This window comes from Symphalangus syndactylus, chromosome 3 (genome assembly GCF_028878055.3).
Source record: "Symphalangus syndactylus isolate Jambi chromosome 3, NHGRI_mSymSyn1-v2.1_pri, whole genome shotgun sequence".
In the NCBI taxonomy this organism is placed as follows: Eukaryota; Metazoa; Chordata; class Mammalia; order Primates; family Hylobatidae; genus Symphalangus; species Symphalangus syndactylus.
The window spans coordinates 14149952-14172259 of record NC_072425.2 but is presented as its reverse complement, the minus strand read 5'-3'; the positions used below and the strand labels follow the sequence as shown (position 1 = coordinate 14172259).

The 22308-nt window shown below is 51.0% G+C and overlaps 1 protein-coding gene across 4 annotated transcripts in view; it reads left to right on the top strand.

The window, feature by feature from the left end:
- FUBP3 (far upstream element binding protein 3) overlaps positions 1-22308 on the top strand; it is a 59044-nt gene that overhangs the window by 34680 nt on the left and 2056 nt on the right. For 2 of the 4 annotated variants that reach the window (XM_063635852.1, XM_055270689.2), the window contains exons 6-18: positions 548-605; positions 2601-2763; positions 4051-4149; positions 6565-6669; positions 8614-8716; positions 9497-9597; positions 12277-12418; positions 16527-16687; positions 17456-17529; positions 17837-17917; positions 18097-18173; positions 20568-20639; positions 21929-22056. In XM_063635852.1, the coding sequence (XP_063491922.1) occupies positions 548-605; positions 2601-2763; positions 4051-4149; positions 6565-6669; positions 8614-8716; positions 9497-9597; positions 12277-12418; positions 16527-16687; positions 17456-17529; positions 17837-17917; positions 18097-18173; positions 20568-20639; positions 21929-22056 (1364 nt within the window). The remainder of the gene's footprint in view (positions 1-547; positions 606-2600; positions 2764-4050; positions 4150-6564; positions 6670-8613; positions 8717-9496; positions 9598-12276; positions 12419-16526; positions 16688-17455; positions 17530-17836; positions 17918-18096; positions 18174-20567; positions 20640-21928; positions 22057-22308) is intronic. The other 2 variants (XM_063635853.1, XM_055270690.2) reach the window with 1 other exon arrangement.

Sequence of the window (22308 nt, the reverse complement as noted above, 5' to 3'; positions counted from 1 at the left end):
AATTTTTTTAGGAACAAAATGAGGCATCACGTGTGGTGTTAGAAAGTAATGTGTTTCTCTCGTTAAATGGCCCAGTTCCACATAGATGTCACTGATCTCTTGGGACATTCATGCAATAACTGGTATGGTCCTGATGTGCGTGTCATGAAGTTCCTTCCTAGAGTACTAGCTTATTTGCCGTGTGCAGACAAATGACCATTAAACTACAAATGGAGAAACTGAGGAATAGCACAATAAAGTGACTGAAACAATTACTAGCATGTGAGTGGGTCAGAAGTGAAGCTGAGATGGGTAATCAGGACCAACTCACAGACCTCTGTCATGTCCTTCTAGCTTCCCCTGTGGGACTTGTTTCTACTTCGAGAATCTAGGGTGGAGCTACCAGCTTAATATTCTGTCCACAAGTGAAAGCAAACTGTCTTCTTCTGGGAGCCTGGGCCTCTGCGGGGCTGGCGTAGGAAGCAGCCCTAGAGAGAGCCTTACAGAGGCAGAGATGCATGTGCCCGGTGCCCACCAACACCCCTCATCTTCTTGATTCTTCTTATAGAGAGTTCTGGGATTCCAGAGAGGCCCTGTGTACTTACCGGAACCCCAGAAAGTATTGAGTAAGTTTATTTTATTTACTTTTTCTTTCACTCTTCTTCCTCCTTCCCCAAATGGGGAGAAATGGAAGGGCAACACTGTTACTGAACACTGTGAGTCTGTGCTGCAGTCTGGCCACACAGGTAGATAATTCCACAGGAAAAAAATCTGGGAGGTTACTGTGCCAGGGGTTTTTGTTACCTTAAATACACGAGATATCACCTTTGTTCTAAACCCCACAGCTGTCATAACATCTACTTCAAACCAGGGTCTCAGGAGTGTACATTCATCCCACCTGAATGCTCTAATCAACTTACTTCTTCCTTGTTAACACCTCCTTTACCTGAGCAGGTCTGGATTAGTAAGCCAGTCACTTGGTGAGCTACTGAGAATCCTGGTACCAGGTCTTTTGGCTGGAGGCTGATCCCGTTACCCTTCTGATGTTTGTGAACCAAATGAATCAACTCTTCGCGACCTTTGCTCTACTCAGAGGGCCGTACGGACTGGCCAGAGGATGTCTTGACTTTTGGCGCCCTTGCAACAGCCTTAAGACTAACATTGCTTTCCTACCCTGTTACTCACATACTCAGAACCTTATACCAGGTGCAGGTGTCATAAATCCAAGAATCTCCTGGGAAAGGGAAACATACTGACTTAGAGCCTGCTCACTGCCCTTCAATCTATGGAGCAGCACCACATTTGGGGACAGGGGTGCTAAGATTATATCTGACTCAATAGGTAGGGTTGTTTTATTGTTTCCATTTCTCAGGGAGTCTAGATGAGCTTAAATTCTCTTGTTCTGCCATCACATTGCAAGCAGTGAACCATAATAAATATCGCCGGCAGGTGTGCATTACAGGGCAAGCTGGATGGTTTGCTAGAGTCAAAGCATTTTTCTTCCAACACAGGTTAATCTAGTACACAAGCAAAATATTAAAAAGCTGCTGTAACTGCGAAGATATATGAAGCTGATTCTGTACACAAAGGCTCAAGACTACAAAAGGCAACATCTATTTCCTGCCTTTCTCTTCTTTCTTCCTACTCTTCTAACCATTCCTGCTTCCTGTCTACCCAAGGAGCAGAGGCAGTGGGAGGAAACAAATTTCATTGTCTTCAGTGAGCAGCACAGCCAGCCTGTTTAGTAGCTGAGTTCTTCTCCATTAGAGAAACCAAAAAGCAGATTGCGTGTGGCAACTTAGAGAATCAATATGAGAAATAACAACCAGGAGAAATTCTGGTGCAGAAAAGGAAATTGGCACAGCAGATGACTTTGGTGGCCTGGGCTGTGCTGTCACAACATTGCAGCTGCCCTCCCCCGCTGCCCAAGAAATCAACACAAATAGCAGGACACGTGACACTCAGGGTCCCAACTTGGCTGCCATGGAAAGCCCAAAGCAGGTGTCTGTGAGTGCACAGCTGCATCCAGCACCGCCTCCCCCTTTCCCACCTCTTGGAACCAAACTGGGATTCATAGCCTTAGCTTAAAAGTCATAGAGCAGTGTTGTTGGTTATGAAGAAGCGGTGGAGTATGGGAGTTCAGACAGTGAGTACTAATCCTTGCTTGCTTTCTTCCCATCTTTCTCATTGCTGGCTCTCTCTCCTGCCTGCATTTATTTAACAAATGTATATTGAGTATACTCTGTGAGGAGGGTCATGTTGGATGGGGGAACAGAGAGATGTAAAGGGATAAAAGATGGTCTCTGCCTCCAGAGCAGCTGGCATCCTAATAGGAGACGACACCTTTGTGGAGACACAAACATGAGCAGAGGGCAGGCTTGAAAGGGGCGGCAAGGCTCTGTGTCGCAGCGTTGGTACTGTGGTGTGTGTTGCTTTTAAATTCCAGCCCAGTAGCGTGGCGGATGGCAGAGAGACCTCCGGGTTGTGGGGGCAGGAGCTGGAGCTGGATGGAGGGCTGCCCTGACACCCGCAGGTTTTTCCCTCAGTGCTATTTCCCTGTCTTGCACACTTAGAGCCTCCATTTAATGCTGGTTCTCTTGTGGTTCTTTTCCCTCCCAAAGACAAGCCAAACGGCTCCTGGGACAGATTGTGGACCGCTGTCGAAATGGACCTGGCTTTCATAATGACATAGACAGCAACAGCACAATCCAGGAGATTCTCATTCCCGCATCTAAAGTGGGTCTGGTCATCGGCAGAGGAGGGGAAACAATCAAGCAGTTGCAGGTGTGTGAGCCTGGAGCACGGAGCACAGCGGCCGCTCGCAGCAGGTCTTCAGCTTCCCGGCCCAGGAGATCTGCTCACGGCTGGCATTCCCTGGCTGGGCTGGCTTTGCGTAGCATTGTACTGAGGCTTCCTTCCTCCATTTGACAGACAGCTTCTGAACGTACGCCACGGCCACGCCTGATGCCAAATACGATGCCAAGTACTGGGGCAGGTGTGCCCTATCAGGGGCCCCTGTGAACTTTGAGCAGCGTTTTTGGCAGTGAGCTCTGTGAGGGCTGCTTTTATCATAAAAGGACAGCATCTCAGATAAAAGTGCAGTATTTGGAGTCAGAGGCTCTGACCCAGCATTCTTCCTCACTAATTGATTGATCTTAAATGTGCTCATGTACTTTTTGAAGGTTCAGGGTCTTTGTGTGTCAAAAGGGGCAAGTGCAGCCTTCACTGCTGTGATGGAGCTAAAATAATAGTCGTTCTTTTCTTTTTATATAAGAGCCTGTTACTGAGTGAATGATCCATGAGCATTAGCTGCTGTTAGTGCCAGAATCCCTCATCTGAGACACTCAGGACCAAACAGGTTTCAGAATTTGACACTCCCAGCGAGTTCTGGGGTTGTACCCTGAAATCAAATGCATATTTCTGTAGCTAAATAGAATAATACTCACACTCAGAGAAAGGCAAAAAATACACTGACATGAGTTCAGTTTTGCTGCCAAATGAATTATAAGTAAACTTTCTTTCAGAAAAGGGATTTTGCAGTTGCGAGTAAAGGATTGTGGCTTCCCTTGCGTGCCATCTCATAACCCAGTCCTTGGGTCCTGGTTGTGAGGATGGTATCCTAATGTAGACTCGGAGAGTTTATCATCTGGGATCCCAGCTTCCCAGGTTTGGCCCCCACTCATTAGCTCTGGACCTAGGGCCATATGTGCTGAAGTAGAAAGATGGCAGGACTTGACTCTCAGTTCCGCAGAAGTTCTAATCACATAATGTCACATGGAGTATGTGCCAAGTGCCTGGTGTTCAGTAAAAGTAGCTCCTTAGTGCTTAGATACTCCAGGCACTGGAATTATTTTAGGAGATGGTTTTATATCTCACATTTGGACATGGTCTTACCCGACCTATATGTCTGCTGTCACAGAAGCCAGCTTCATGGCTCAGGTTGGAAGGCAGTCCCTGGTGGTGGGTGGGATGTGGGCTTATTGTGGGTGTGACTGGATCCGATTTTGTGCTGCCCTGCATTTCATACCCTGCATTATTCATGAGGGCTGTGCCGGTGTGTGTTCCCCACAGGAGCGGACAGGGGTGAAGATGGTCATGATCCAGGATGGCCCATTGCCCACGGGAGCAGACAAGCCTCTTCGTATCACTGGAGACGCATTTAAAGTACAGGTAGGAAAGAGCCATGGGTTGGATGAGTCCTGGCTGTGGGGCTATCACTTGGTGGTACCCTAGAGCTTTTATCTTCCTCAAGTAATTGTGAAACTGGCTGCTCCGTTATTGAAGGTAAACTGTTCTCAACAAAGTTTGGTGATAAAAAGAATCTAGGTTTGTGCTGCCCAAACCAGAGTCCTTAGCTACTTGTGGCTATTTAAATTCACTCAAATAAAAACTGAGCTCCTCATTTACACTGGCCATATCTCAAATGCCCAGTAACACCTGAGGCTGGTGGTGACTGTTTTAGACTGTGCGTGTGCAGAACATTTCTGAGCTCTTGCTGGTGGCATGGCTCAGGGGCAGTTGGTTTTTTGTTTTGTTTCCCCCACGTCATCCTTCCAGGTGCAGTTTTGATTTGCTGACCTGGGGTCAGCTGAGATGCAGGCTCTGCTTGGCGTTTACTTGCTCATTCTCTTCTGGGCTTATTTCGCAAGCCCTTCAGCTGAGGTTGGAGGTGAGCACAGAGTGAGCACCAGAGCCACCCGAGTGCCTGGGCGCCCTCAGAGCAAGTGTCCTGCGCCCCGAGCTGCCAGGCAGGACAGCCCCGCTGGCTGGAAGCAGTAAGGGGCTTGGTTTTCTATCCCCTGGGGTGGTCCTGTCCTTCCAACTCTTGCTAGTAGCAGGAATTCAAGTGGGCGGAGGGTGTAGGGTTTTTGTCTGTCCTCAGTGAAACACAGATGTACTTTCTTCTGCCACCTGCAGCCTGTCTTGCCATTGCCACATTCAGAGTAGCTCCGGGGTGATGCTCCTTGGTGAGCCAGGCCACCATCAGGAATGGGTCTTCTCTGGGAACACTGGGGTTTTAATCAGTGAAAGTTTCCAGTCCCTGGCAAAATATTGCCCCCAATTCTGAACCCTGTCCTTCAGCTAAGCTGGTCAAGGTACACCTGTCAAATAACAGTTTTAGAACAGGAGTGAGGGCAGTGGTGGGCATGGTTCTGCCTGGGGACTCCAGTCAGTGATATGGTCGTTCACTTCCATCAGGCCAGAGTCCCCACGCGCTGCCTCCTCCAGAGCTCCCAGCCTTCTCTCAGTGTGAACAGTTGGGCATTTAAGGAACCAGATTGCCTCTCGCCTTTCCCCACCCTGCTCAGCGTCCGGTTGTGGGCTCCAGTACTGTGTTGGTGTTGGATCCAGGCCTGTGGGGGGCCACAGAGTGCCTGCCCTCCCTCAGAGGCCGTCTTTTTCTATCACAGCCTTTGATGGTGTCTTTGGTAGGGAAAGACCCCAAGCAAAGAATATATCATTAATGTCCCATAAATTTGCAGGAAAATAATTTTAACTTAACGGGTTTTGGTGATTTTTAAATTTTAAAACTGTGTATTTCACTTTTTTTTTTTTTTCATTTAGGAGATGGAGCCTGCTGTATTTAGGGCACCTATATATCTCTTCAACCTGCCTAACATTTTGCTCTGTATGTGTGTGCATGTGTGTGTGTTTCTTTACCATTGAAGATGGTATGACACTACCCCTAAATCCTTTAAGCATGTGTCTCCTAAGAATAACCAGGCCTAAGAAAACTGTACTTCTGAAACATTATCTGGTATCCAGTACATGTCCAGATTTCTCCAAATGTCCTAAGATTTAAGTTGCTGACGGGTTTATTTTGTTTCTTCCTAGACACAGTTCTCGCATTCCCTTGAGTTGTAAGGTACAATAGGTCTTTAGCGCAGATTCCTGTGTGGCTGGTACTGGCACGGGTTGGACAACATGCAGCGATAGACTTGCCAAGTGTGTGTTTTGGGGAGAAGGACAGTTGAATCTGCCTGGGATGTAGTGACATCCACAAGGAAGTCTCACCAGTAGGTTATAGAAATAAGATAGGCTTGCCCTTTTGTTGTTGTTGTTGTTGTTGTTGTTGTTTGTTTAAAGCAATGTATTTGGCTTTCAGCCTTTTCTTTTTAACTTACTGGAGTTTCTCTGTGATGTAAAGCCTTGGCGAAGTTCTCTGTCTCATGGACCTGCCCTCAGTGGGCGCTCTTGGACACCCTTTCCTGCTAGAAAGAAATGGCGTCAAGAAACACCTAGGTCAATCCACTTTATTGATCAGAGAAAGAAAAAGATTTAAAAAAAAAACGCCTAGGGGTGATAGGAATCCATTTCTGACCACACGCAGATGTGTTCACCCAACTAAGGCTTTTTATAGAAGGTGGACCCTTCCCTGTGTGGACATTTGGGCAGTGGAAAGAACACATCACTTAAGATACGAGGCACACATCCCCTACATGTCCCATAAGCAATAAGTGAATTGTCCTACAGCTGAGCGCCTTTAAACCCAAATTAAGAGGGTTTGATCTTGAAATTTCACCTGGTGATGTATCTTTTTTCAGGAATTTTTTCTCATAATGCTTTTTGTTTGTGTTTATGCAGCAAGCAAGAGAAATGGTACTAGAGATTATCCGAGAAAAAGAGCAAGCTGACTTTCGGGGTGTACGCGGTGATTTCACCTCTCGGATGGGAGGAGGCAGTATAGAGGTATGCTTAAATTACAGGTTAGTAGGCAAATGAGGTGAGGACCAAAGCTGTAGGTCACACTTTTGTTAGCTCTTTCACCCTGAGCAAGTTAGTTAACTTTTGTCTCAAAACCTTAAGAATTCTCTCGCCTCTTAGGGTGGGTGCGAGGGTGGACTGCAACAGCATCAGCCTGCAGTGAGGGGAGCTGGCTGCACTTCAGGACATGGGGCCATTTCCCTTGGTTTTGAAGCTTTGCTTTAGAGGTTAACCAGTTGCCCAGGTAAAAACCAAGGTTCAGGTTTTCTTGGTGATGTATATCATGATTCTATCAAACTCGGCAGCCTGTATTTATTGATGAGGTTGCAATGGGGTCAGAATCTATCCTAGAGAATGAAATTTTGTTGTATGCGACAACATGGATGAACCTTACAAACAGTATGCTCAGTGCAATAAGACAGATACAGAACAAATATTGTACGATTCCACTTATCTGAGGCACCTAGAAGAGTCAGATGCATAGAGGCAGAAAGTAGTAGAAGCTATCAGATAGTGGGGGAAGGAGGAGTCATTGTTTAATGGATACAGAATTGTTGGGGATGATGAAATGTTTTGGATATGGATGGTGGTGATGGTTACACAACTTGTGAATGTATGTAATGTCATTGAATTGTGTACTTACAAGTGGTTAAATGATAAATATTATGTATATTTTAGCCACAATAAAAGAAAAATGAAGGAAAAAAATACATTTTAAAGAACCACTAGGGCTACGCATGGTGGTTCACGCCTGTAATCCCAGTGCTTTGAGAGGCTTAGGCAGGAGTGCTACTTGAGGCCAGGAGGTTGAGATTTGTCTGGGCAATATAGCCAGACACCACCTCTACCAAAAAAAAAAAAAAATTATTTTAAATTAGTCCAGTGTGGCACATTCCTATAGTCCCAGCTGTTCTAGAGGCTAAGGAGGGAGGCTCATTCCTCCCAGGAGATCGAGGCTATAGTCATCTACAGTTACGCCACTGTAATCCAGCCTGGGTAACAAGTCCAGCCTGGGTAACAGTGTGTATGGTGTGTATATGGGAAGGCAAAATTACTATTTTTCATCTTTTATCTATAAGCCTTATTCATTTTTATAACCATTTTGATCAAATCTCAAATTGGATGCATTTAACAGTTAAGAAAGCAGTTCAGGCCGGGCGTGGTTGCTCACGCCTGTAATCCCAGCACTTTGGGAGGCAGAGGCGGGTGGATCACAAGGTCAGGAGTTCGAGACCAGCCTGACCAATGTGGTGAAACCCTGTCTCTACTAAAAATACAAAAATTAGCCGGGTGTGGTGACGTGCGCCTGTAGTCCCAGCTACTCGGGAGGCTGAGGCAGGAGAATGGCATGAACCTGGGAGGAGGTGCTTGCAGTGAGCGTAGATGGTGCCACTCTACTCCAGCCTGGGCGACAGAGCAAGACTCCGTCTCAAAAAAAAGAAGAAAAAAAAAAGAATGCAGTTCAACCACAATATTATTGCTAAAAGGGAAAAATGTCCTTTATTATATCATTTCCAGGAATGCACTATAATAAAAACTAAGTTGCGTGTTAAAAAAAATGTGTCCTGGGCCGGGCGCAGTGGCTCGTGCCTATAGTCCCAGCACTTTGGGAGGCTAAGACAGACAGGTCACTTGAGGTCAGGGATTCAAGACCAGCCTGGCCAACAAGGTGAAACCCCATCTCTACTAAAAAATACAAAAATAAGCTGGGCATGGTGGCGGGTGCCTGTAATCCTAGCTACTCAGGAGGCTGAGGTGGGAGAATCATTGGAACCCGGGAGGCAGAGGCCGCAGTGAGCTGAGATTGTGCCACTGCACTCCAGCCTGGGCAACAGGGCGAGACTCAGTCTCAAAAAAAAAAAAAAAAGTGCCCTTTAAAAAGACAGGTTTGTGAAAAGTTCTGATGAGGTTTGGTTTCTCTGTGCCTAGGTATCTGTGCCAAGGTTTGCTGTGGGGATTGTAATAGGAAGAAACGGGGAAATGATCAAAAAGATCCAGAATGATGCTGGTGTGAGGATTCAGTTTAAACCAGGTGGGTTTGATGATTCAAAAATCCTTAGTGTTAAAAGGATGATAAAACACCTTACGAAACAAGGGCTTGGCTGTTGTTTCATGTGTGTTCACCTTTCTCATCCTTGCAACATTCTGCTACCAGATTACCAATCTCAGTTTCTTCTCCCAGCCTTCTTTTCCCTCTCCGGATACATGTGGGTCACCTTTGATTTCCAGGCCTTTTTTCTTTTTTCTCCTTGGAGTATATGCATAGTATGTCATAAATGCATAGTATGTCAGCTTTTGATTTTGCCAAGTAAAATTTAAAAAAATATATATATATATATAATTTTGATTTTATTAAATTGGAGATAATTTTAAACCACATACAAAGACAAAACATCTTAGAATAAAGGACAGATTTTTAAATTTTATAAACTTGCCTTAATAAGCAAAATTTTCGACATGGTCTGAAAAGAGGAAAACATGGCAGGCTCTTCTCTGGAAGCTATTGCCGTAGCTCTGCTCTGACTCCCTTGGCTTTTTTCAAGTCAAGTTTTGTTTTAGTTCTTTAATGATACATTTTTTAAATGGCTATAATTGCATAAGAATTGAGCATTGACCTGAAACATTCGAACCAATATAATTACACACATTTTCCTATCACCCACATCACTCCAAAAGAGTCCCTGCAGCTGGCAGTATTCCTGTTGCCCCTTTTGGCACCGCGGGTAAGAATATTGATTGGGAATCAGATTAATCCTTGTTTCCTTCTAACGTTGGGCTTTTTTCTAATCCTGTCTCTCACCTGGCTCCTCAGACGATGGGATTAGTCCAGAAAGAGCTGCCCAGGTCATGGGCCCTCCGGATCGGTGTCAGCATGCAGCGCATATCATCAGCGAGCTGATTCTTACAGCCCAGGTGGGTCCAGCTCTGCGGAGTGTGAGTGTTTGGGCTGCAGAAGTGGAAAGTGCTACCCGGGGCTCTCGGTGCAGCACCATAGAGCTGTCACCCTGAGGCGCCTCAAGTCACATTATGGGAAACCAGCAGTTTCTCTACATCAGCCTCTTTCCTGCCTTCTTGGTATTTTTTTTCTGCTCATTAATTATTATTCTGCCTTTATTTACCTCACCATCTAGATTGCCTTTACACAGTAAGTTTCTGGCTATTTAAACCATGTGGGGAAATACCATGGAGATTGGTCGCCAAGTTTCAAATAATCAAGTGTATTTAATGTTAATCTGTGTTAGTGAAATCCAGTCTTAGTGGTAGAAAGCACTTCAGGGTCCTCCAAATTTGGTCCTAAAGCTGCCCTTCATGCACTTGATTTCTGCACATCTTTGGACTGTGAGCCAGCCTGTATGACAGTGCTAGGAACCCCTGTAACTGATGGTAGGACTGAGGATACATTTGAGAATGACCAGAACGGAAGAATAAAGCAAGAGATTGGAAATTATAGTCCCAGCTCTGCCATCAGTCATGTGACCTTGGAGCAGCCTTTGAACCTCTGGGTCTGGTGTTCCCAGCAGCACACTCAGGGCGCTTTGCACCAGGCAGTGTTCTCCATGTGATCCCCTAAGAGCCATCTGGTGGTTCTTACTCAAATTACAAATGTGTAGGCCCCCACCCCAGATCTACTGAATCAGCATTTCCAGGGGAGGGTCTTGGGTCTTCACTAGAGACCCAGGCAATTCTTAGGATTAGACAAGTTTATGAAACAGCCACTAAATCAAGCTCGTTCAGCCTGTGGGCTGCACGCAGCCAAGGAACAGCATTGAATGCAGCCCAACACAAATTCATAAACTTTCTTAAAATGTTACGAGATTTTTTGTGTGGTTTTTTTTTTTTTTTTTTTTTTTAAGCTCATCAGCTGTCATTAGTGTTAGTGTATTTTATGGGTGGCCCAAGACAATTCTTCTTCCAGTGTGGCCCAGGGAAGCCAAAAGATTGAACACACCTGCTCTAAATGATCTCTAACATCCTTTTTTTTGTAGCAAGAGTTTATGAACCTTGGCCAGGCACTGTGGCTCACTCTTGTAATCCCAGCATTTTGGGAGGCCGAGGCAAGCGGATCACCTGAGGTCAGGAGTTCGAGACCAGCCCGACCTACATGGTGAAACCCTGTCTTTACTGAAAATACAAAATTAGCTGGACATGGTGGCTCACGCCTATAATCCTAGCACTTTGGGTGGCCGAGGCGGGTGGGTCACCTGAGGTCAGGAGTTCAAGACCAACATGGTGAAACCCGTCCCTACTAAAAATACAAAATTAGCCGGGCATGGTGGCGCATGCCTGTAGTTTCAGCTACTCAGGAGGCTGAGGCAGGAGAATTGCTTGAACTCAGGAGGCGGAGGTTGCAGTGAGCCAGGATCCCGCCATTGCATTCCAGCCTGGGCAACAAGAGCAAAACTCTGTCTCAAAAAAAAACAAAAACCAAAAAAAAAGAGTTTATGAGCCTTGCGCTACAGAGGCTGTGAGAAGTTTGGGAGAAAACCTTTTCTTCGAGATCTGTGGCATACCCAGAACGTTGACTGTGCGCTCGTGTGCGTGTGTGAACATAAATTCTAAAATTGCCTTGTTTATTTGGCAGTTGTCTCTCATAAAAGCAGAGTGCGGGGGGAAAAGCACTCCAATTGTCTCAGCTGTCTGCTGGTTTAGATTCTGGGTAAACATTCAGTTTACTCTAAATCAACACGAGCAGGTTTTGCCCAACATTTCTTCAGTGTGTTGAAAAGTCTGTGCAGCTTCTCCCTTCCATGAAATAGCTCTTAGCTTGACCAGGTTCACCCTCCACATTTAAGAGAGTTTAAATACTGCAGCTCCAAAATCACTCAGCAGACGGAGGCTGGAATGAGACTTGCTGCCATCTCAATGAAAGGGCTCTTCCTCTGTCAGCTGTTAGATTTAGGTTTTTCTCTCTGCTGGGTGAATAGTGGGGGAATGATTCAGAGACTTCTCCAGCCCCTCATGGGGAGGAGGCCCTGGCAGGTTCCCTCTGTTCCTCCCTTCTAAAGTAACCCTGAATGGTCACTCTTGAACCTGTTGCTGCTGCTGCTGCTGCTGCTTGGGGGCACAACAGCCAAGAAGTTTTCTAAAACTGAGTAAAATACGTTTATCCTTCTTGCTGATTGGAGTGCCAGGTGTTGTGACTCATAGCAGTACCTGGTCGGGGAGGGTCAGCAGGCTGTCCACATCTGGCTTCCCATAGGCCCAGTATGTGTCCGCCACAGGAAAGAGGGGCCTCAGCTGCAAGGGAGAAACCAGCTCTTGATGCCTGCAGATCGGGGCCCAGTGAGGAAAGCTCCAGGGAGAAAGGCCACTGGGCTTCAGCCTTGGAGTTTGTGTCTGCCTATTTCTGTTGGATACATCTGAGCTGTTTATGTAACTGCGTGTGTTTGTCTGTACAGGTCCTCCCGGCTACACCTGTGATGGGTGTTAATTCTGGCTTAAAAGAGCCCTTCAGAATGAGAAGTGTGGAAAGGTGCTAGGTTCTAATGGGTGGCATTGATTACATCCTGTCACTTAACCTCCTCCCTGGAGAAGAGGAGCAGTGGTGCTGTGGCAGTGGCAGAGGTCACTAGAGCCCTGTGATCTTTCCAGGAAAGAGACGGCTTTGGAGGCCTGGCAGCAGCCAGAGGAAGAGGTCGTGGCCGTGGTGACTGGAGTGTGGGAGCCCCTGGTGGCGTCCAGGAGATAACATACACAGTGCCAGCCGATAAGTGTGGCCTCGTCATAGGCAAAGGTAAGAGGCAGCTGGGGTTTCACATCCCCCTTCAGCTGTTTGGCTTGAGGGAAGGCAGGTCACGGGACCTCCGGAACCTTTGGTGAAGTCACTTTGCTGCTGCAGGCTGGGGCTGCCCGGTCTGGGGGCAGTAGCCACCTTCTGCCGAAACCCTGCTTGGCATGGTTCTCTGAGGCTGCTGACGGGCCTGTTGTGAGGAGCAAAGTGAATTTTTTCCTGTGAGTATGAAGAGACAGCAGTAAAAGTCCCTGCCTGTTGAGGGCAGCCTAGCTTGGTGAAAAGATACCTTGCGCAAGATGGGGGGCCTTTGTCAGTCAACTGGTAATTAATTCACCTCCAAGGAACTTAGAGGGACGGTTGAGACAATATCTGCAGTGAAAATTCCTTCTCCACAGTGTGTCACTTCTTCCCCTTACCAGGTTTGAGTATTTGGTCTTGATCTGCACAACGTGTGAAAATGGTTTTTATCCTTTCTGCGTATTTACCGTGAGTCACGGACTCTCTGTGGAGGGAAATAAACATTGATTTGTTAGTTTTTTCTGGGCATTTTGGAGAACATTAGGAAGAAACCCTCATTCATGGCTACTGTAGCTCTTTCTTGTCCTTCACTGAGAACCAGGAGAGAGCAGCCACATTTCTCAGCCATTGGCAGCAGTTCATCTTGGCTAGCCCTGGGACCCAGAAAGGCTACTGAGGCCAGGGCCGAGGCTGTGGGGCCTCTCCCAGTGTGGCAGCAGGGCTCAGCTTCCGTGGGGCTCTGAGCCAGGCCTCGCTGCCAGCGGGGGACTCCCGTTGTCACTGGGTTTTGTATTTGCCTTCATTAGGTATTTGACAGCATGTGGAGAAAACAGTCGTCTCTCCAGAATTTCTCAAATTTCTTTGATCACCAAATGCCTCTTAGCTGCTTGAGGGGTGCTTGTATTGGATAGGCAAGACTCGGGGATGCTTCACCAGCAGAGACCTCCAGAGCTGGGCAGGTGGGAGCCCCCTACACTCACCTCCCAGGAGCTGCCCTCGTCCCTGCTCACAGACACTGTGGGCTTTATGCTCTTGCAAAATGCAAGAAACCGTGTTGTCTTTTAGATGCTGAACCACTCAGAGTTGGTAGGAACAATGTGGGTCTGTGTTCATTTGCCGGCAGGTGTGCGGGCTGGTGAGTGTTTGGGGATATTGCAGGCTGCGCCAGATGCTGCCAGAAGTCCCACGCTAACCAGGCCGTCAGCCTGACTGCTGTGAGACTGCAGCTAGTTGATGCCTGTAGGTTGACGATTAGCTAGATCTAGATTTCTTGGCCTTTTGCAAACCGTTTTGTCAGCGAAGTTTTCATTTGCTTGTGTCTCTAAACCCTGACTGAGCGTTGTTGCCTCACCATGACAGGCTCTCATAGTGAGCCCTTGGTGCTCACAGAGCAGCCCCTCGTAGTTGGTCCTCCACAAAGTCATCCTGAGTGGTTCCTAGAAAACAGTAATGAGAATGAAGCAGTAACTGGTCTGTGTCCCATGCTTGAATAGCAGCCTAAAGAAGCCTAACTGGCGTCTCGGATATGGGAGGGTCTTTCTATGTCACACACACACCCCACTAAACACACACACACACACACACACACACACACACACACACCCTCAGGGCCCATGTGAGGCATCTCTTTTCCTTGAGATGGGCGGCTGGGCAAGGGAGAGAGGAGCCCCATGCAGTCAGGCCCAGCTTTCCTTGGCCTCTGGCCTGGACAGACGCAGAGCCTCCCTGGCCCCTGCTGGATTTCCATGATAAACACAGCAACATTGACAGATAGCGCAGCCAGCCTGCTCTTGTCAGCCAGGCCTTTTAGCAGGTTTGATTAATTGCTTTACGATTTCACGTCCAGCCGGGGGGCCACTGGTGGGGCACTTCTGCCTCCCATCAGGTAGAAGAATGGAGCGGCTGCTGAATGAGTCTATAGACAGCCACCATGTGCCAAGCTAGTGACCTCATTTTGAAGGAAGATGAACTTAAATTAACTCCTTCCGGCCCCGCGAGGTTTTGTGGCGCCTCCTCACCTTATTAGCATGTTCCCAAGGCCTGGGGATGAGGGTCCCAGGGCCCAGTAGGGAGGGCTGGGGCCTCAGCTGTCTGGGGACCGCGGGATTCTCAGTCGCAGACACTCATGTCCTTGTGCTTTTGCCTCCAGACCATGTGGGTCTGGGTGGAGGCTGGTAGGGTTCCCTCGAGTCTTAGGTGTGCCTGTGGAAATGGTCTCCATTTTAGTTTCTATTCTTTTTTATTTTATTTTATTTTATTTTTGAGATGGAGTTTCGCTTTTGTTGCCCAGGCTGGAGTGCAGTGGCATGATCTTGGCTCACTGCAACCTCCGCCTCTGGGGTTCAAGCGATTCTCCTGCCTCAGCCTCCCGAGTAGCTTGGATTACAGGCATGCACCACCACACCCGGCTAATTTTGTATTTTTAGTAGAGGCAGGGTATCTCCCTGTTGGTCAGGCTGGTCTCCAACTCCCAACCTCAGGTGATCCGCCCGACTTGGCCTCCCAAAGTGCTGGGATTACAGGCGTGAGCCACCGCGCCTGGCCAAGTCTCTATTCTTTATTGCTCCCCAAAAAACATTGCCTAGAAGCCTGCTTTTCATGGCGCAGAGAAGATAAAATCCATGGCCTCTGAGTAAAGGGGCAGAGGTAAAGGTCCCCTAGGAGGGGCTTGCAGCGGCCCAGAGGAAATCAGAGCTGTGGGCGTTGTCCCGGTGTGTCCCCAGACAGGCGGGTCTGGCCAGGGTGGAAAATGCAGGGATGCTTCTCTGAAACTCCAGCAGGACTTTAAGGAAGTCACAAGCATAGCATTTGGTTCTGTTGGTCATTTTTTAAATTTAAAACCACCCTAAACTTAACCAACCTCTTCTGCATGCGACCTTATCTGCATGCCATGCCTCCTGGCATCTTTTCTCCCCTGTAAGGGCTGCCCCTGCTGCCTTCAGGAAGGACCACCTGTCTTTTTCATTCCTTGACCTCTGTAGAGTCCTGGCAAGACGCCCTTGTGTCTGCCTTTAGCGTCCCCTCCCGACTGGCCTGATAGGCTGTTGAGACAGGGCTTTTCTGGCAGTGGGTAGAGGGAAGCTTGGAGTGTTTGGAGGATTGTGGACGGTGTCTTGGTGAGGTGCCACATGGCATTTAGGGCCTGTTTTTTTGACTGTGGGCATGGAGGAGGGGCCGACACTGGCCCCCGGCCTTTGCTTTTGATCACCCGGGCTCACTGCTGCCCTATACCAGCTTTGGAGCAGATTACCTTTTTCTCCACTTTTCCAAACTGTGCTCCAAGTTATCCTTGTATTCTGGCTCCTCCTAGCAACGCTCCATCCTCCACGGAGTTGAGCGGAGCAGATCTGCAAGTTCTGTGAATTTCAGAAGAAGAATCCAACTATTGTTACGCTGCTGGAGCTTTTATTACGCAAATTTCATTCAGAGACTGAGAGTCTCGCAGGTTTTTGAAAGAGACCAACGAAATTTTCATTAGCCCTACTCCACCCAGGTCTCTGTGACCTCCACCCCATCCTTGCACTGCCTATCTAGACTGTCACCCCATGGAGGAGGCAGGGAGTTGAGAAGTGACACGGTGGGATACTGAAGGCCCGAGTGGGCTCCAGGCATGGTTGGGCCTGTGGTCATCTGTTTGGCCTATGGAGAAAGTTGCCCACAGCCAGGCTGAAGGCCCCATTGTCATGGAGGGGCCCTTGGCTCACCATTCTTGTGTTAAGAAGGGCAGTGCCATCCCTGGCTGGGCGGGAGCCCCACAGCTGGCTCCATGGTGTAGACCCACAGGCCTCAGCTGAGACCTGGTCACTGGGCCACTCAGGGCCTTCGCATGGAGGTTTCACATGGCATCTGTGGCCTCAGCTTGGCCTTGAGAGAAAGTCCAGCTTCACTCCAAAGCTACTTTTGCAAGTGAGAGAGCCCTGGGTTTAGTTGGAACCACTTTGGAGTAAATAGAGAGTACTTCTCTACTGTCAGGGCAAGTGCCGATGTGCACAAAATCCCCCCGAGTCCTCTTCTGGAGCCAAGTGCCCCAGAGCCTCAGGGGTTGCCACAGTAGCTGCTTACTCTTCTGTCTGTGTTCTGCTGTCCACAGGGGGTGAGAACATCAAAAGCATCAACCAGCAGTCAGGAGCGCACGTGGAGCTTCAGAGGAACCCCCCTCCCAACAGCGACCCCAACCTGCGGAGATTCACCATCAGGGGGGTTCCCCAGCAGATCGAGGTGGCCAGGCAGCTCATAGATGAGAAAGTTGGCGTACGTACAGGGTCCTTCCCCCACCTGGCTTACTCATAGCTGTTTTCTTTTGGATGTCCAAGGTACCAGCTTTTCCCGCCACCTTGTGCTTCTTGTGCCTGTGGGTTCTTACATCACATGAGGGCAAGCCCCCTCCTGCTTTGCCGAAGGGAAGGGTCGGAGACCCAGGGAGTGCCAGAGCCAGGCCCAGAAGCAATGAAGGAAGCCTGGCAGGACTCACCAAGGCCACAGCAGCCGAGGCCCCAGAGCCGTTCCCCTGCGGGCTTAGATGAGCGGCTGGGGCGGCAGCCTCCCCCCACGCTGTCCCGGGACTCCGCTGGCATTGCCCTGGCGGCCAGCCCAGCAGGCAGCTTTCATTGACTCTGGCTTTAGTTTCAGGCACCTCAAGGCAGATAAAGAAAGGGAGTGTTGATGGAGGACAGATGGGCCACTGCTCACCTCAATGGGGACGTAGAATGGCAGAAAGAGCCTTGGGCCAGCCTAAGTTGACGGGAGAGTCAAGCAGGTTGGTCCCTACCCCCAGGGTGATGCCAGGGCAGTTGTGGTGGTGCCAGGACTGGCTGTATGGTGGTATTGGTTGCTGGAGGGCAGAAGCCATTTCTGCAGCGCAGCCTGCTGTGGGAAGGAAGGCTAGTGTGAGTGCGTAGGTGTCCTTACTTCACTCGACTCCATCCCCCCAAAAGCTGGGCTTTGCCTCGGGGTGGGCCTGGGCAGAGGAAAGAGGTGTGCAGCCAACAGTGGGTGAGAGCTCCCTCTGTGCCCCCACAGGGGACCAATCTCGGAGCACCTGGAGCCTTCGGACAGAGTCCATTCAGCCAGCCACCTGCCCCACCTCATCAAAAGTGAGTCTTTTGCATCAGTCTTGCCTGGGAGAATTCACTCGCTCCCAAGAGATCCCCTGTCCTTTCCAGCTGCTTCTAGGGAGTGCCAGCCAAGGCCTGAAGTTCTGGGTGTGGGCAGGACTCGTTTCTTTTCCTCTCACCAGCGTCTCTCCGGCCTATCACTCACTGACCTCAGCGTGGGGTGGGAGCCTCTCAGAGGGCAGAGGGTCTTCTGTCCCGACCGCCCCCTCGTGCCTTGGGGCTGGGGGGGAGGGGACGAGCCCTCCGTGGTGAGGCGCTCAGTCTGTTGTCTCTTCCCCTTTCCCAGTACCTTTCCTCCAAGGAGCTCCGGGTGCTTCCCAAACATGGCTGCCAAGGTGAACGGGAACCCCCACAGCACCCCTGTGAGGTAGGTGACCTGCTGTGACTCAGCTGGGGACAGACGGGACTAGGATGGTCACTTGGCTACTGTCGACAGGCAAGGGTCCGGTGATGCTTGGCTGGGGTGAGGGAGGTGAGCAGTGAAGAGGGAGACGACAGGGGTGACTTGCCCCCTATAGGAACGAGTGACTCTCTTGTCATCCACAGTGGTCCTCCGGCCTTTCTGACCCAGGGCTGGGGCAGCACCTACCAGGCGTGGCAGCAGCCCACACAGCAGGTCCCAAGTAAGTGACTCGGGGCTGGGAGTGCCTGCCCTCCAGAAAGGCTGGGGCCCACAGAAGTCCTGGGGCCAAAACACCCTCGCTCACCTCAGCCAGCAGGCCCAGGATGCCCCTCCCCAAATGACCAGGAGCCCTCCGGGTGGGGCTTGGGGCCTCCTGCAGGCCTGTACTGGGGGTTGTGCATGCTCAGAGAAAGGCCCCAAGGGGAACTGCACAAGCCTCAGGCGGGCTGGGGACTCTGGGCTGGCCCTCTCTTGGCCCACCTGTCCTCAGAGCTCTGGGCCTCTGTCACTTTTGTTCCCCATGCATGGGTGGGGATGGGTTGAGCCAGCTTCTGCTCCTCCTCTTCTCCACCCCCTGGGGGGCTGGCTCCTGGCCCCCCAACTCCCTCCCCCTGCCTTGGGTGGCTGCCTTCCTCTCCCCTCTCAGGCTTCCATCTCCTGAACTTTTCAGAAGCAAACAGCTAGGGAACGACTTCTGCATCCCGCCTCTCCAGGGAGACTGGTTGTGAAGGAGAAAGTCCTGGTGGGAATCAAAGCCGCTGCCCACTCTGTCCCCACAGCCGCTTCAGGAACCACTGTTGGGTTTCAGAGCTGGTCTAGCCCCTCTGGCATGGCCTTCACAAAGCAAAGCAGAACCCTTACCTTAGTACGATCCAGGTTCTCTTGACCCATCTGGAGTTTCTGTCCTGTGTTTGGAAAGGCTTCTTCAGTGTCTGCAGATTCTGACAGCACCCAGGCCGCAGGCCCCGCCTCACAGCCTGGCTCGGAGGGCCTGAGCCCCCTTTCTGGGGTTCTGCCACTTCAGCCTTACACAGAGTCCTGAGGCCAGTGCTGCGTGGCCTTAGGCACGCCCTGCCTTCTCTGGAGCTCCACTTCTGTCACGTGTAAAATCAAGGGTTTGAGTTTGAATTCTAAAGTACTTGCATGCTCTGAAATTGTATAGTTGTGTTTCTTCCCTTTTTTCCCCAGTATCTTATTATGAAACGTTTCAAATATCATAGAACACTCTGCAGTGAGCACCCACACGGCACCCAGATCCCACCATCCATCCCCTTACCCTCTGCTCACTTGGCCACGGGGGCTGACCCTGTTTCCTTTCCTCGGCTCCTCACCTGCTGTTCTAGTCTGAGAGAATCCTCCAGGCAGCAGGGTGGCCAGGATTGACTCTGGGGACACTGAGGCCTGGGAGGCCTTCAGGGGAAACGGCCCCCTGGCAGGTGGAACTGGCAGAGGCCTGTGGGCTGAGGAAGGGAGAGCGCAGGAGGCACCCAGTGGTTGGGCAGCCTTCATCTCATGTTGTGGAGCTTGGCTTTTTTTGTTTATTCAGGGGTTTTGCAGTTGAGAACCGGTTTGGGTTGGTGAAATATTGTTTGGCAGCAAAGTCCTGGTTGCCGGCACCCTCTGCGTCTGAGGGAAGAGTGTTTGCTGCCTGTGTCCCTTTCGTCCTGCTCCTGTGGGAGGAATTAGGGCGTCTCCTTCCCTCCTTCCTCCCTCTGCTTGCTTCTTCCCCACACTGCTCCTCAGTCTGCAGTAAAGTGAACTAGTGGCGAAAGCATGTGGCTGCGTGCTCTCTGCAGTGGTTCGCCCTTCCTCCCTGCTTCAGGCTGCAATCCTTATAGGGGACAAGACAGTGAGGGGGCCTTTTGTGGGCCTTGGCAGGTGGACACCTGAGCCAGCCCCAGCCTGGGCAGAAGGAGAGGTCCTGACTCACCGCTGTGGTCAAGTCTTTGAACCCCCTCTTGTGCCTGGCAGAGTCCTGAGGCTCTGTTCCCCGATGCTGGCTGTTTCTCCGCCTCCCCCAGTCTTCACTGCCCACATAGCCTAGAGGGTGAACCCAGGGTCCTGCACAGAAGAGAAGGGCTGGACCACCCTAACACATGCACCCTCTTTCCCTCTGCCCTACCCCAGCCGGCCTGAGGCTGGACAGGGTCCAGGAGTGCACTGGTGCAGCCCGCCCCCCCTCCACATGGCCCCTCCACTTCCGCTGGTCCAGAGGCACAGCCCCCAGGCCTTGAACAGAGGGCCACGCGAAGAGAGTGCTCAGCAGCCTCTGGAGTCTTTGTCCTTTGGAAGGCTGATTGGGGAGCCTCAGAACAGCAGTGGCTGTGGCCCTCAAGCCCCCCATCTGTGGACCCACAGCTCGCGTCTCCATCCGAAGAGGGTCAGGCTAGCCTTGCTAGTTGCCCTGTGTGCCCAGCCCCACCCTTACAGTGATCTTAGTTACACCCCTCCTCCCAGCCCTGCCAGCTGCCACCTCCTTCCCAGGCAGGGCTGCAGAGCCGTGTGTGGCCAGGAGCGAGGTGGAGGAGTGCAGGGCAGGGCCTGCAGCTGGCGGGCTGGGGCCGAGGCTGTGAGGAGCCCGCAAGGCCTGACTGCTTTTGTGTTCTTCGCACAGGCCAGCAGAGCCAGCCGCAGAGCAGCCAGCCCAACTACAGCAAGGCCTGGGAAGACTATTACAAAAAACAGAGTGAGTGCCCGGCCCCCCTAACCTGTGGCTCCCGGCAGCACAGTCGCCTCCAGCCCAGAGACTTCAGAGTCCAAGGCTCACTGTCACCTCTTTTTTCCCTAATGCCTTCCCCCTGTGGCTTGATGTCATTATTTGCCTTCATCCTCCACCCTGTACCTGCCTGCTTCTCTCTGTCAGGAGTCTGGGCGTAGTCAGTCAGTGACCACAGGCTGCCCTGCGATTCGGCACAGGCCTGCCATCCCCTCCTCTTTATTCTCCCCCTGCTGGGCTCCAAAGGACTTGAGGTGGGCGTGGCACCTGGAAGTGTGGGCTCAGCTGGCGTCTGGTCTCCTTAGGGACTGAAAGATTCCGGTTGGGTGCCACCTGGCCGGCAAACAGACCAACCAGGCGTCTTGTTCTCTGTCTCGGTGCTTCAGGGCAGATGAGGAGAGGTGGTGAGATTCAGGGAGGGAGGCCTCAACTGGGCATCGGAGCTGGGTGCTTAGTTTCTCGTCTTAAGTAGGCCCGTTTTCCAACTACCAGAAACGAAACCAGCCTTCAGAGCAGGGCGAGGGACCCAGCAAGCAAAAGGTCTCTGGGCAGTCATGTAAAGTCAGGACCAGACTCTCGGGATATATCCCACGATTACTAGGCCGGAGGACTGGGGGCTTCTTTAAAGAGGTGTCTCACGTGCCTTGTGTTTGGAGGATGTTTCTTGCTGGTTGGAAGAGATCGGGTTGAAGGCCACCAGAGAAATGGTCCCCCTGGTGCTGGAATCATCGCCAGGTTCATGGCCCTTCTAGGGGTTGGAGGTGGGGGTGTTGAGTCATGGTCACCAGGGGACCTGGTGTAAGCTCAGCTGCCCAGTCTTCCCCAAATCCCGATTCCCAGACCCCTGGGCCTGTGTTGAAGCTGTTCACAGGATTTGGACACTATCACAGGCACCCAAGTTAGGCACTCCCGTTCTCCCCCACCCCCACCCCCACCCCAGGATCCCCCCTTCGCTGTCTGTCACGGGGCCCTGGGAGCTGACGGGGCAGGCAGGGAGATGCAGAGAATGCGCTTCTGCCGAGAGAAGGCAGGCGTGAGGATTGGTCTTCACAGGCATAGCAGGGGCCGGGCAACAAGAGGCTAACAGCACCTTTTGTAGCATGCGCTCCTGCAGCAGCAGCAGCCTCACCGCGCCGCCTCCTAGACCTCCCTGCCTTCCAGCCGTCCGGAGGGAGAGCAGATGCCCAGGGCCTTTGGGAAGGGTCCTGCCCAGTGCACCTCCGCTCCCGATAACCTGTGTTTCCCCCTTTGTCAACCAGGTCACGCCGCCAGCGCTGCTCCTCAGGCCAGCTCCCCACCGGACTACACAATGGCCTGGGCAGAATATTACAGACAGCAGGTCGCTTTCTACGGACAGACGCTAGGGCAGGCGCAGGCCCACAGCCAGGTCTGTAGCTAATCACCAGCAGCGCCGCCACTCCCTAGCCCCAAGCCCCTGCTCCCAAGCCTCCTATGTTTCCTGACCCCAGGATGAGAGCGCTGGGCTAGGAGGAACCTCTGGGCCCCGTAGCTCCTCAGCGAAGCTGCGTCTGCTGGAAGCCCGGCTCCAGCCCCTCTGTCCCTCCTCGCTCCGGAGAAAAAGAGTTTAGGTCAAGTGGGAGGATTGGGGGCGCAGCCCCTGCAAGGAAGTGCCTGATCT